Below are 13,824 nucleotides of genomic sequence, written 5' to 3'. Positions count from 1 at the left end.
TCAAGCACTCCTGTCCTGCTGCCAAGAAGACAGGCCCTATCTGGTGTGACCCTCCCGCTCTGGGGGCTGCCTGCCGATGGAGGCCTCCACAAGACTGGCTGCTGGTGACAGGGTTGGAAAAAGCACCGCAGTCCGGCCACCCCAAAGTGGAATATTTGGGGGAAATAAAATGGGCCAGCTCAGCACCGAGAAACACATTATTGCCGGTGAGTTCACCTGGAGGCCCCAAAGCAATGGGGGGAAAGAACAGAACACAGAGACACCAGGGAAATGGGGGGGGGGGGAGAATACCTCAGTTCAGTCTTGATCTCCTCATAATCCGACTGGGCTCTAAGTTTGTCTTCCAGTTTCTAGGAGGGGAAAGTAAGAATTGCATAAGAACAGCCCTCTGCTGGGTCGGGCCCAAGGGGTGAGGTTCTAATCCAGCCTCTGGTTTCTCACGGGCCCAACCCAACATCTCCTGGAAAGTCCGGAAGCAGGGCGAGGAAGCCAAGGCCGCCTCCTGCTGTGCTCCCACTGACTGGTGCTCAGAGGCAGAGGGAACCCGGATGGCCAGACACCCCTCCCCCCCCCGCAAGCACCAAGCCTCTGGGGGAGCCAGATGTGAGTCCAGATTTGAGGCAGATTCCCAGACAAAGGGAGATTTTGACTCTCGAAAGCTCACACCCCTAAAATCCTGCTGGTTTCTACGGCACTGCGGCACTCTAATCTAGCTCTTCTACAGCAGACCGACAGGGCTACGAAGCTATCCTCATGCAAGTCCAGAGGCGTATTGGGGGGGAATGGCATCCAAGGATAACACCTGCCCCAGGCACTCCCAACCCCACTCGAGGGCAGGGCTTGGGGGAGGGGTTCAGGAGCGGCTCCGATGGGCACCGCAGCAGCAGGCCGACTCCTGGGACGCCTGCTTCCGTGATGCCCCTCTGAGCCCCCCCCCTAAGTCCCTCCTGGCCTCCCTGCAGGATGAGGGCCTGGGGAGGGAAGGAGACGGCCTGCAGGGAGGCTGGGGGGGAGCTCCGATGGGTCGGCACAGGGGACGAGGGAGGTGGGCGATTTGTCACCCCCCCACCATTGCACCCAGGGTCATTTGACCCCCTCTGTCCCTGTTGCAGATACGCCACTGTAGCAGATCTCTGGGGAAACCTTCGGGCATTCAAATCCCCGCTTACCTCGATGGCCTCGTTTTTGGCCGCCAGCTGCCGCTCCAGGTCCGCAATCTGATTGGCCGAAGACTCTTCCAACTCCTGCATGGACGTCTGCAGATGCTGGATCTCTTTGAGAAGACGGAGGATTTCCCGGTCCTTGGCTGCCAGCGCCGCCTCCAGCCGTGGCCCCGGACACAAGTTGTAGTTCACTTTATCCTGCAAAAGAAGAGCTTTGAGGGAAGGGAGGCGGAAACACCCCCCAGGACAGACCTGCGAACCGGATGGGAGAGACGGGGATGTCTTTAAAAGCTGCCAGGCCTGTCCAGTGGTGATTTGTATGCAGTCCAGAAAATACCACTTTCCCGAGAGCACGGTGTTGTGGCTAGTGTTGGATTAGGACCGTGGTGGCGAACCTTTGACACTCCAGATGTTATGGACTACAATTCCCATCAGCCCCTGCCAGCACGGCCAAAGTGGCCGTACTTTGGCAGGCAATATTAGTCCCTGCCCTCTGGAGACCTGGAGACCGCCACCACTAGATAAGATATGCAGGAAGATCAGAGTTCTTTTGCACCACTTTCAACCTGGTTCTTTTTAATTGGAGATGCCGGGGGTTGAACCTGAGGCCTTCTGCGTGCAAAGCGGAAGCTCTCCCACTAAGCCACAGTCCCTCCCCTGACTCGTTTCTCACGGGATGCCTGGAATCAAAAAGGGACCCAGACAGCCAGTTCCTGATTGGCTGACCCCCGACGAACATCCTCCGTCTTGGTCCTCACCCCGCTGGGCCCCTGCGGAGAACAGCAGGCCAGGCGCAGGGAGCTGTTCACCGACGCGAGCTGCTCCCGCAAACTCTCCACCTCCCTCTGGGCCGTCTCAGCTCTCTGCCGGGAGAAGAGACAAAAACGTCACAAGGGACCGCGCTGCATCGTGCCGGAAACGCAGGCGACGCTCCTCAGCGGAAGCTCCTTACCTGATTGGCTTTTTCGAGGTTTGTCATAATCATGGCCACTTCGTCTGTCCTGGGACAGCAGAAAAAGGACAAGCGGTTACAAGTGAGAACGCGCAATGCCTGGCAGAAGACGTCTGCCGCACAGCACACCCGGCTCTGGAGTGTGGAAGGCCCGTGGGCCACCTGCGTTTGGCACGATTTCATTCAACCACTGGGATTGAGTAGGAAGAAAGGCCAAACGTTTGACTGCAGATCTGCTCTTTAGGGCCGTGGTGGCGAACCTTTGCCACTCCAGATGTTATGGACTACAATTCCCATCAACCCCAGTTGGCCATGCTGGCAGGGGCTGATGGGAATTGTAGTCCATAACATCTGGAGTGCCAAAGGTTTGCCACCACTGCTCTAGGGGAAGCACACGGTAGTCCACGCTCTGAAAGGACAGGACTCATTTTGGGTTTATGTACGATACATAACCCTGGTGGAGGAAGAAAGTGCCACTCTCATAGCTAACTTATGGCTGTAGGCAGTGGTGGGATCCAAAAATTTTAGGAACAGGTTCCCATGGTGGTGGGATTCAAACTGTGGCGTAGCGCCAATGGGGCTGGGCTGGGCACTAAGGGGGTGTGGCTGGGCATTCCGGGGTTGGGGTATTCCTGGGTGGGGCTGTGGCAAGGACGCAGCCGCTGCGCCGGTCCTTGGGCGGGAAATGAATGCACGCAGCCGCAGGCTGCCACACACGCCGGTGCACCTCCTGCTAGACTGCTTCAAGTTCTGCACCGCGCGCTTAGCTACAGAGAGGCGTAACTAAAGGCCAAAATCAATGGCAAAATCTGAGTGGTAACCCCTCTTTCGGCGCGCACAGAGAACCTGGCGAGAACCTACTTGCTGGATCCCACCTCTGGCTGTAGGCCAGTGGTGGCAAACCTATGGCACTCCAGATGTTCAAGGACTACAATTCCCATCAGCCCCTGCCAGCATGGCCAATTGGCTTTTCAAGGCAAGGGATGTTCAAGGGACTCCTTTGGTGGGCTCCCATCTGCACACTAACTGGGTCTGACCTTGCTTAGCTTCTGAAATCACAAGAGACCAGGCTTGCCTGGGTTATCCAGGTCATGGCATATCTAACCCTACATAACTATTTTCAAAGAACGGGTTATGGTCCCCTTTCTACGACTGGCCATGCCAGCAGGGGCTGATGGGAATTGGTAGTCCATGAACATCTGAAGCGCCAGAGTTGGACACCCCTGCCCAAAGACATGCTGGCACCCAAAGCTTCTAACATGACATCTAGCTAACCTCTACACAAGAGGAGGGAATGGTGCCAGGGAGCGAAAGTGTGTCCTCCCTTATATCCCCACCCCGTTTCATTCCCCCTCAGGCAGAATATACTATCTACAGCCTTAATCAAAGACAGCATTATTTACCACCCTGAGCCCACCAACGGGCCCGTGGGATGATCACAAAACATCTGCTTTGGTACAATATGATTAAAGTGCTAAAACTCAGTTGCATCCTCAAAACGAGAAATTTGGGGGGGGGGGGGGGGAGGCTGAAATGAACATTAGCGAAAACATCAGAAGATTTAAATAGCTGGTGGGGGAGGGGGGAAGCCACCCAATTATGGCAGCTTCTCAGGGTTGCGGCTGCCAAGAAAAGAAACGGGGGCGGAGGAGAAACAGGGAAGGCAAAGACGTTCCCTGTCGCACATAAAATAAACACAAGCAAACAGGTTTCTTTAAGGCTGTTAAATGTAATCTCCTTCCTGGAGGCAGGGTATGTCTGGAGGGTTCCCCTTGCTCATGGGAGCCTGCCAGCTAACGGAGAAAGGTTTGTTTGCATTCCTGGATGCTCCTTCATACATAGAATTGCAAAAGGTATATACCGCCCTGAGCCCTCCGGGGGAGGGCGGTATATAAACCTAACCAATAAATAAATAAAATAGTAAATAAATAAAAGGAGGAAAACGTTCACGTTCTTAGCAGAGGAGTATTGCCGGAGATGTGCCTGAAACTCAGTCCCTGCTCGTTTATCCCTCCCTTCTTGGCCTGACGGCTGATCAGAAACAAAACACAACCAACCACACTCTTGTACATGCATTTAAAAGCCTTATTTGGCATGGTGGTTCCAGGAAACAGAGTGCATTTTAATCTGGAGGAACCGGGTTTGATTCCCCGCTCTGCCACTTGAGCTGAGGAAGCTTATCTGGGAAAATTCAGACTAGCCTGTGCACTCCCACACACGCCAGCTGGGTGACCTTGGGCTAGTCACAGTTTTTCGGAGCTCTCTCAGCCCCACCTACCTCACAGGGTGTTTGTTGTGAGGGGGGAAGGGCAAGGAGATTGTCAGCCCCTTTGAGTCTCCTACAGGAGAGAAAGGGGGGATATAAATCCAAACTACTACTCCTCCTCCTTCTTCTAAAACATAGGTGTCAAACTCGCGGCCCTCCAGATATTATGGACTACAGTTCCCATCATCCCCTGCCGGCATAATGACCCAGGGAATGATGGGAACTGTAGTCCATAACATCTGGAGGGCCGCGAGTTTGACACCTATGTTCTAAGAGCCATAGGTGTCAAACTTGCGCCCCTCCAGATGTTATGGACTACAGTTCCCATCATCCCCTGCCAGCGTGATGCTGGCAGGGGATGATGGGAGCTGTAGTCCATAACATCTGGAGGACCACAAGTTTGACACCTGTGTTCTAAAAGCACTGGAGCCTCGGAAGAGTTCGGCAAGAGGGTGTGTGTCCCCCGTGATCTTTGATGCTTTTGTATCTCAAGGCTCCGCTTTCTTTGGCCCACTTTTTCAATCTATCTCCTTGCTGCCCTGTTCCATTAGCTCCGCCTTCCACCCACAGCTCCTCAACCCCCCTCGTTTCTTCATCCCTCTTCCTCCTCACTTCCCTGTGCACATGATGCACATAAATATCTTTGTCAGAGAACAGTTCCATGCCAAGTTGTCCTTTCTGTTCCTTCACAGGAGCTTCACTTCAAAATTCTGCGGCAGATCTTCCTCTCTCGCAACCACAGCAAATAGAATCTTTGAGAACATCCCATGACATCACAGCAACTTAACCAATGGCTTGGGAGGGGGGCTGCAAGGGAGAACCGGGACTTGCCTAGATGTGTGAGACTGTGCTACTCACTCATGGGGTTGTCAGAATTGTTACTGCGTTTTCACACTGGCCAGAAGTCTGGAATCTGTTATGCAGACAGTCAGACATGACAAGTATGAGAAAATCTTCTCTCTCTCTGAAAATGGGGGGATATTAACCCTACCCCCAAATGGTGATGGTATCACCACACTATGCTCAAACAACCTTGCCCCATAAATCGGGCTGTTTAATTTATAGCTTTTATTGTTGTAAACTGCTGTTTAGGTTTTAATGATTTTAGTGTTTTATGTTGTCGCCTTGCTGTTTGATTTAACAGCCATGTTGTGAGCCGCCTTGAGCCCTTCGGGGATAAGGCGGCCTATAAGTTTAATAAAATAAAATAAAATAAAATAAATGTAGACAGATGAAGCCTCATATTCGTTTATGAGTTTATGTCATAATACAAACCAGCAATCCAATACAGAGCAAACTGAGCCAAACCTGAGATGCAATGCTGGTCTCGGGGAGTTCCGCTGATCCTTCAGCCAATAATGCAAACTAGATGAACTAGATTTTTTGCAGAGGCCTTTTTCTTTGGCCAGTGATCCCAACCAGAGGTGGGATCCAGCAGGTTCTCACAGGTTCCCGAGAGTAGGTTACTAATTATTTGTGTGTGCCGAGTGGGGGTTACTAATGGGTGATTTTGCCATATGATTTTTGCCTTAGTTACGCCCCTCCTCTCAGCAGTAGCGCGCAGAACTTGAAGCAGTCTAGCGGGAGCTGCACCGGCGTGCGTGGCAGCCTGCGCCTGCGTGCATTCATTTCCCGCCCAAGGACCGGCGCAGCGGCTGAGTCCTTGCCACAGTCCCGCCCAGGAATGCCCCGCCCCCAGAATGCCCGACCACGCCCCGTCATGCCCCGCCCAGCCCCACTGGTGCTACGCCACAGTTTGAATCCCACCACCATGGGAACCTGTTACTAAAATTTTTGGATCCCACCACTGATCCCAACCCATTCATAATGTGTCATAGAAGGCTTGTATGCTGAGTGTACTGAGTCGTCCGACTTACTTGGAAGCAGCCTCTTCATCGTACTTGCAGCGCAAATCTACCAGTTCCGTCTGTGTGGCCTTTAGTGCTGACCAGCAAGGGAAAAACAAAACAAACACACACACACAACTGAGAGCAAGGTTCATCACCCAGTTAAGAACGCCCTATCCGATGCCCATTTTCTGAATTTAAATGGGAGCCAGTGTGGTGTACTGGTTAAGAGCAGTGGACTTGAGAACCGGGTTTGATTCCCAACTCCTACATTCCTGCTGGGTGATACTGGGCCAGTCGCAGTTCTCTCAGAACTCTCTCAGCCACATTTACCTCACAAGGGGTCTGTTGCGGGGAGAGAAAGGGAAGGAGTTTATAAGCCCCTTGGAGTCTCCTTACAGGAGAGAAGGGGGGGTATAAATTCAAACTTTTCTCCTTCTCTTTTAAAGGCCAGGGACAGAGTTTCTCACTTGAGGCCCTTCTTTGGTGGAACTCCCTCCCACAGAGAAATCTGGGGTAGCTCTGGCCCCAGGGAATATCAGGCAGGTGTGCTTGTGTGGGAAGCATCAAACTGAGCCAGCACAACGAGGGAACCCAAACGCAACAGGAGATCGCTGGATCCTTAAACTAACCGGAATGCAGGACTGTGATCTTTTCTTCTGCTTCCCCCAGCCGAGCGGCCAAAGTGATCTGTGCTTCCTGTAGGCCTCTGGAAGGGGAAACAAACCAAACCGATCTCCTGTAGCTTCCTTTCGGAATGGTGCACTCAACACATGCCAACAATTAGGATGTTCCCTAAAAAAACTGGTCACGTCCCTTGTGCCATGTACAGCAGTGGCGTAGGAGGTTAAGAGCTCGTGTATCTAATCTGGAGGAACCGGGTTTGATTCCCAGCTCTGCCGCCTGAGCTGTGGAGGCTTCTCTGGGGAATTCAGATTAGCCTGGGCACTCCCACACACGCCAGCTGGGTGACCTTGGGCTAGTCACAGCTTCTCTCGAAGCTCTCTCAGCCCCACCTACCTCACAGGGTGTTTGTTGTGGGGGGGGGGGGGAAGGGCAAGGAGATTGTAAGCCCCTTTGAGTCTTTTGCAGGAGAGAAGGGGGGGATATAAATCCAAACTCTTCTTCTTCTACTACTACGCCTAAGCTTCCCATATGGCCCCTTAAAGGGTTTTTTTTAATTGCCACGGATTTTATATAAACAAGAGTCTCTACCATTCAACCTCTGCGTGAATAAAAGTTACACAGCATTAATAATTCTTCACTATTTCCTGTCTCCTTCCTCTGTTTTAAGAACAGATCCTGGACTCAGGAACATCAGCACTCTCAGTCCGGGGTAGGTTTGGGGAGGGGATATAATGCCCAAGAATCCATCCCCCAAAGCAGCCATTTTTGCTGGGGTAACCAATTGTGGTCATCTGGATATCAACTGTAATAAGGGGAGTTCTCCAGGTACCACCTGGAGATTGGCAACTCTGTGTATGAGGATTCAGCAGGCTGGGAAGAGGTGGAGCTTGCTTCTCCTGCCAGCCCAAACACACATGCATGTCAGGTTCCGTTTCTACTCCTGGACAGACAGCCTCTAAACTGGCATCAAGGCGTCCTTCCCAGTGGCTCCAGCTCACGTACTTCTGCTTCTCAGCTTCATTTCTCTGCAGCAAAGTTTCTGTCAGGAGGGCTTTGCTGTTGACGCTCGTGAGCTTGGCTCCCTCAGGCCCGGCAAGCCCAGCCAGGGGCGCCCCTTCTCTCTGCTCTGTGGGTGAAAACAAACATAAAGCACGTTGTCAAAAGCATGAGAGGAACAAGGCGGGAGGGGAAGTAGGAGCTGGGGGTGGGGGAAAGCCCTCCAAGGCCCGGAGATCAATTGAAAGGTAGAGAATCGAGCGTCAGGACTCCAGCTGGACTGAAGATGTCCAGCGGCTTCTGTTGGTCAATTGCATTTCAGAGTCACAGCAGGGGCACGGGAGTCCGAGCGCAGGCTCGGCATCTGCCAAAGTGGCTGCTTTATGGCCAGGTTATTGGGCCTCCTTTGGACCTCTCCAGTTGCCAGCGGTCAATAAGGCTGCAAACAGCTCTGCAGGGCTGACCGAATTGTGCCAGAGCCGGCCTTGCCAATCTTGAGTCCAGAGAACGCTCGTCTGCTGATACCCCACCATGATGCACATCACACACTTAATAATTGACAGAATGGACACCCGAGACTCAGAACTGGGGATGGAGGAGGACTTTTGTTACAGCCCCCGACCTACTGTGCTACTATGAACCTACCTACCCGTATGTCCCGGTCATCTTTGGAAGCCCTGCTTTGGTCGCACCCACCACTTGAGGCTAGACAGACTCCCTCAGAAAGGGCTTTCTTAGCTATGGCTCCAAAACTCTGGAACTTCCTCCCCAGAGAAGTTTATCTGTCTCCCTCTGTCAGGGTCTTCCATCAGTGGTGGAAGATTTTTTCATTTCATTTTGCATACCCCCAATAATTGGTTATTGGCCTGCCTTTCTGTTGCTGCATGTTTATGTGCTTTTATTACATTGTTTTATAATTTTTAGTGCTGTTATATATATATATTAACAGTGGTGGGATCCAAAAATTTTAGTAACAGGTTCCCATGGTGGTGGGATTCAAACTGTGGCGTAGTGCCAATGGGGCTGGGCAGGGCATGACGGGGGTGTGGCTGGGCATTCTGGGGGCGGGGCATTCCTGGGCGGGGCTGTGGCAAGGACGCAGCCGCTGCGTCGGTCCTTGGGCAGGAAGCGAATGCACGCAGGCGCAGGCTGCCACGCACACCGGTGCACCTCCTGCTAGACTGCTTTATGTTCTGCGCGCTACTGCTGAGAGGAGGGGCGTAACTAAGGCAAAAATCATGTGGCAAAATCATCAATTAGTAACCCCCTCTTGGCATACACAAATAATTAGTAACCTATTCTTGCGAACCTGTGAGAACCTGTGTGTGTGTGTGTATAATATTTTATTACATCTATAATTATGCTATTTTAAAATACATATAAAATTTAAATATATAATTTAAAATTATCTTTTTTTCTGTTTTGTCCAGAATGATAATCTATCCAGGGTTTTCAACTGTCCAAAAATTTAACTACATTATTTTCTTCAAGTGAATTTGGTCATCTCCCATAACATTTTTCTCACCTTCCCGATAGAATCTCCAAAGCTGCAAGACCTAGAAACTTGGTCAGGGGAAAAGGGGTAGAATAAGAGCTGGGGTTTTTCAAGCAACCTCTGGTGGTTCCTAAGCAGTCCCACGCATTTTGTGCTCTGCTGCGAATGCTCGTGGCACGCACTGCCTGATCCCTCTTGCCTCGTGCATGACACACAGAATCAAGCCGAAGCGCCAGGTAGAGCCCGGTACCTTTTGGGCATGAAATCTCCGAGTTCTTCTTCCACTGTCTGTTCAATACTTTCAAAGGTGGGTTTTCGGGGCAATGCAACTGCTGCAGACAACTTTCTAGGCTTCGTGCTGTTTCCAGGAAAGGGGTGGGATCTAGACAGAGGATGGCACAACAGAGAGAATCAGACCCCACCACCTCAACCAAGTGAGTATGCCCCCCCTCCTCAAAACATGAGACTCTCCAAAGCAGGAATCTCGACACCACCCACAGTGAGAAACACCACAGTCCACTCATTTTGTTGGATCAGATCTGGTCTACAGCACCAAAAGACGAAGGAATGACAACCAGGTAAGCCAAAAAGGCTGAGAAAGCAGCAACAAGAACGATGTATAATGAAGTACACAAGTAGTGAGCAAATTAGTTATGTACTCACAGCACTACGCAAACAATTTAATTCAACAACAGTCAGGTAACAAAATACAACTGTCCACATACAATAAAACAAAATGTCTCATTTTCCTGGATCCCATCAGACCTATAAAAGAAGCAAGGCAAGGAAAGAGAAGACTCCACCACTCCATTCTGCAGTTGGAAGAGGGAGTGTCTCTGTATAAGACACTTCATGCAAGCAGAAAACTAGCACACCAGAGAGGAAAGTATTTTTCCAACCTGCTCCTTGCAATGTTAGTTTTCTGCTTGCAGGGAACATTAAAAAGTGATTTCTCCTCCCCTGCAGTCTTGTATGATAAAATCCGTTCCACAACCTTTCTCCCTGAGCCCCCCAAAGTAGTGCTGATGTACATACAATGCTTTTTCACAACATGGAAGCCCCATGGCCGAGTGTGCCTTCCTAGCAGGGAGCCTCAGTACTTGCAACTGTTCTCCGGGAATAATCCCTGGCAGACGCCTGATCCTTTCCCAGCTAGCTTTCTACATTTTTAAAAAGTACTTTTCATTTAAAAAAAAACTATACACACAATAAATGATAAACAAATTCATTCAGCATGCCTTGCCAAAAACTCAGCACAAGACTCTACAACTGCATATTTAAAGGAGGGGTGAGACATAAAGGCCAGCGGAATTGAAGCAATTGACAGCACTGGTGACTCGGACAAATAAGCCAGGCTGCTCGTTCAGCAAACACTCTTCCGATAATATTGTTCATCAGCGCAAGAGCTAGAAACATTATTTTTAAACACAACATCAAGGTTATCAGGAACCTGACTTTTCCACCTTGTACCACATTCAGGACGGTTTTTCTGCATTACTGCCAAATCGTATCACGAACAGCCCTGAATGAGAGGCATGGGGGTGGATGGCGCCCGGGGGAAAACTTGCTCCAGGCATCGCGTCCCCTGTGCCCCTCACACCCACTTACCTGGCTGGGCCACCACTGGGCACCCCTCGGCCAAAGGTGGGATCCAGCAGGTTCTCACAGGTTCCCGAGAGTAGATTACTAATTATTTGTGTGTGCCAAGAGGGGGTTACTAATTGGTGATTTTGCCACGTGAATTTTGCCTTAGTTACACCCTCCTCTCAGCAGTAGCGTGCAGAACTTGAAGCAGTCTAGCAGGAGGTGCACCGGCGTGCGTGGCTGCCTGCGCCTGCGTCCATTCGTTTCCCGCCCAAGGACCGGCGCAGCGGCTGCGTCCTTGCCACAGCCCTGCGCAGGAATGCCCTGCCCCAGAATGCCTGGCCACGCCCCTGTCGTGCCCCGCCCAGCCCCATTGGCGCTACGCCACAGTTTGAATCTCACCACCATGGGAACCTGTTACTAAAATTGTTGGATCCCACCACTGCCCTCAGCCCCGCCAGGCTGCTCCTTCAGCCAGGGCAGAGCCAAGGGGAGGGGTGGGGTGGGAATTCTCCGCCCCCCACGTGACCAGCCGGTGTGCGCCCAGGGACATATGACCCCACGTGTCTCTGTGAGCGCTCCGCCTCTGCCCTGAATGCGGGGTTGGGGTCTAAGAAAGGTGTGCTACTGATCAGAAAGGAAGAGTGCCAGGCTGAGAAGCTGAGGCTCGCTACTGCCTCTCTGCCAGTGAGCAACAGTGGCCCCAGAAGGCCAAGCCTAGCAGCCCCTGGGGCCGGCCAGCTAAGCCTCCTCCATCCGCTGCTCGGAGGATTTTCCACCCAGGCCAGCTTTCTCCTGCAAAGCTGCCCTTCGTTACCATCCAACGGCACGTTCTGCCGATAATGCCTGTTTGCTTAGGCCCCGGCAGGCGCCGGCCACGGTGCTTTCTGCAGAGGTAAGCAGGTGCATTCCAAACAGGGCCATCTCCTCCCTTCGGCAGCCACCGTCATTAGCCATCCTCGGCTCAGCGGGGGTGCACCATTATGCCTCCCAGGGCCAGTGTAATTATACATTGACATAATTAACCCAGCAAGCCCATTAGGAAGGCCAGCTAAAAAATTCATCCATAATTATTTGTTGTGTGCATGCTAATGAGTCCATCTGCGCTGCCATTGTATAACACGGACAAATTAATTTACAAGTCTGGATCTTTTTTAATAAGTTCAAGAAAATGGCTCGTGTGGTACGAGGCTCGTATTTTCCCCTTCTACTCTCCCCCTCCCACCTTTTATTTTTCAGAAGCAGGGAAAAAAGAGAATCGGATTTGCAAGGGTCAAAAAGCTAGTTAAAAACGGGGCCGGGAGACGAAGCAAGCTTTTCCTGTCCAAATGGCAGGTGGAACCGGTGATAAATCCTCTGTTAATCCACGAAGAAGAGTGATACAGAAATCCAGAAATAATTACAGGTGAGGGAGAGGAAAGTATCCGAAGGAGACGTCTTGTGTCACCCCAGTAAACAACAGTATTAGAATCCCATCTGCCCAAGGGGCCAAAACCTTTCCACAAGGATCTGGAAATGGCAGAACTCGGAGTGTCATTTGCAAAAAAGCTCCACCCACCACTGTGACTATGTGATGGGGACTTGGGCTCCTTCCACACATGCAGAATAATGCACTTTCAAACTGCTTTCAATGCTCTTTGAAGCTGTGCGGAATAGCAAAATCCACTTGCAAACAGTTGTGAAAGTGGTTTGAAAATGCATTATTCTGCGTGTGCGGAAGGGGCCTATGTGAGGGTGGGTAGTTAGTTAGGCTGTACTGGGTTCCCCCCTGCTTTGATATTTATTAGCTTTAGGTACTGTGTTATTGTATTGTTGTAAATTCTACTGCATTTGTTCGATTACTCACTAGGCTAGGATTCTCATACTAATGCAGCTGTAGACTGTTGGGGGTTAGCTCCTAGGCCATTAGGTTTTCTGTAGTTTACGCTACAGAAGGGGAAAATCAGCAGCCATGTTTATTATTGTCTATCTATGCTGATTATGTATGTTGTTATGAATATTGTTGCTTTATAGTTTTATGATTTTATAACTACCGATGTTTGTTGCTTACAGTGCTGTGTTTATTGTTGCTCATAATGTAATGTTTTATAATGCTGTTTATTGTTGTTATAATGCTATGTTTATGATATATTTATGATGTCATACTTATGATGTTTATGATGCTATTGTTTTGATCCTATGTTTATTGATGCCGTATTTACTGATGTAGGCACAGAGCACTGCACAGCCAAATGTTTAGGCCCTTTGTTTAGATAAGTGGGGCAACTGAGAACGATACTGATAAGGTGATGCTTGGTCCTAGTTCACAGGACGTCAGAAGTGTGAAATACTGACATCCTCCAATGAAGGCATCAGAATGTCTAAAATGTTTTGGGTAATGGGGAGATCTCCTCCCTCTTGATTGATTGACTGCTGATGGTTGTACTTTGGGGTGTAACTCTTTCTACTGGTACTTTTGATGTAACCTGCCTTTATCCTATAAAAACGGGAGACCGCAACCATTTTAGTGTGGCTCCCCTGATGCTAACTTGCCCTTTGCTGGTCTGAATAAAATTATTTCTTTTAATTTTATTCCTTGTCGGTTTGAGCTTTTTGGCTTAAAATCTTTTAAACTCGTTACCACGCGGTAACACTGATGGTTGTTGTATGATGTTATGATTACTGTTGGTTGTTATTATATTGTTGTGTACCACCCTGAGCCTTTCAAGGGAGGGCGGTTTATAAATTATACAATATGATACAATACAATATTGACATTCATAGTTCATATCTTGACTTGTCCCGTAACCTGACTTTATCACACTGAACATTCCCTTGGGGCTTGGATGCAGAAAAATGAACCATGGGATGGCCTTGAGATATGAGCTACAAATTTTACTAGAGGTTGCAGAGAG

General features: G+C 50.3%; 1 protein-coding gene across 9 annotated transcripts in view; it reads right to left on the bottom strand.

Moving 5' to 3' along the window:
- Positions 1 to 13,824, bottom strand: part of CUX2 (cut like homeobox 2) — a 208,576-nt gene that overhangs the window by 22,862 nt on the left and 171,890 nt on the right. For 8 of the 9 annotated variants that reach the window (XM_048514218.1, XM_048514219.1, XM_048514220.1 and 5 more), the window contains 8 exons: positions 9,597 to 9,728; positions 7,858 to 7,981; positions 6,861 to 6,937; positions 6,259 to 6,325; positions 2,116 to 2,164; positions 1,922 to 2,026; positions 1,170 to 1,361; positions 292 to 350 (listed from right to left, as the gene is read on the bottom strand). In XM_048514218.1, coding sequence (XP_048370175.1) covers positions 292 to 350; positions 1,170 to 1,361; positions 1,922 to 2,026; positions 2,116 to 2,164; positions 6,259 to 6,325; positions 6,861 to 6,937; positions 7,858 to 7,981; positions 9,597 to 9,728 — 805 coding nt within the window. Of the gene's footprint in view, positions 1 to 291; positions 351 to 1,169; positions 1,362 to 1,921; positions 2,027 to 2,115; positions 2,165 to 6,258; positions 6,326 to 6,860; positions 6,938 to 7,857; positions 7,982 to 9,596; positions 9,729 to 13,824 lie in introns of those variants that run through there. The other variant, XM_048514226.1, reaches the window with a different exon arrangement.

Source organism: Sphaerodactylus townsendi, linkage group LG13, assembly GCF_021028975.2.
Source record: "Sphaerodactylus townsendi isolate TG3544 linkage group LG13, MPM_Stown_v2.3, whole genome shotgun sequence".
NCBI classification, from domain to species: domain Eukaryota; kingdom Metazoa; phylum Chordata; class Lepidosauria; order Squamata; family Sphaerodactylidae; genus Sphaerodactylus; species Sphaerodactylus townsendi.
This window is presented reverse-complemented; position numbering and strand designations above follow the sequence as displayed.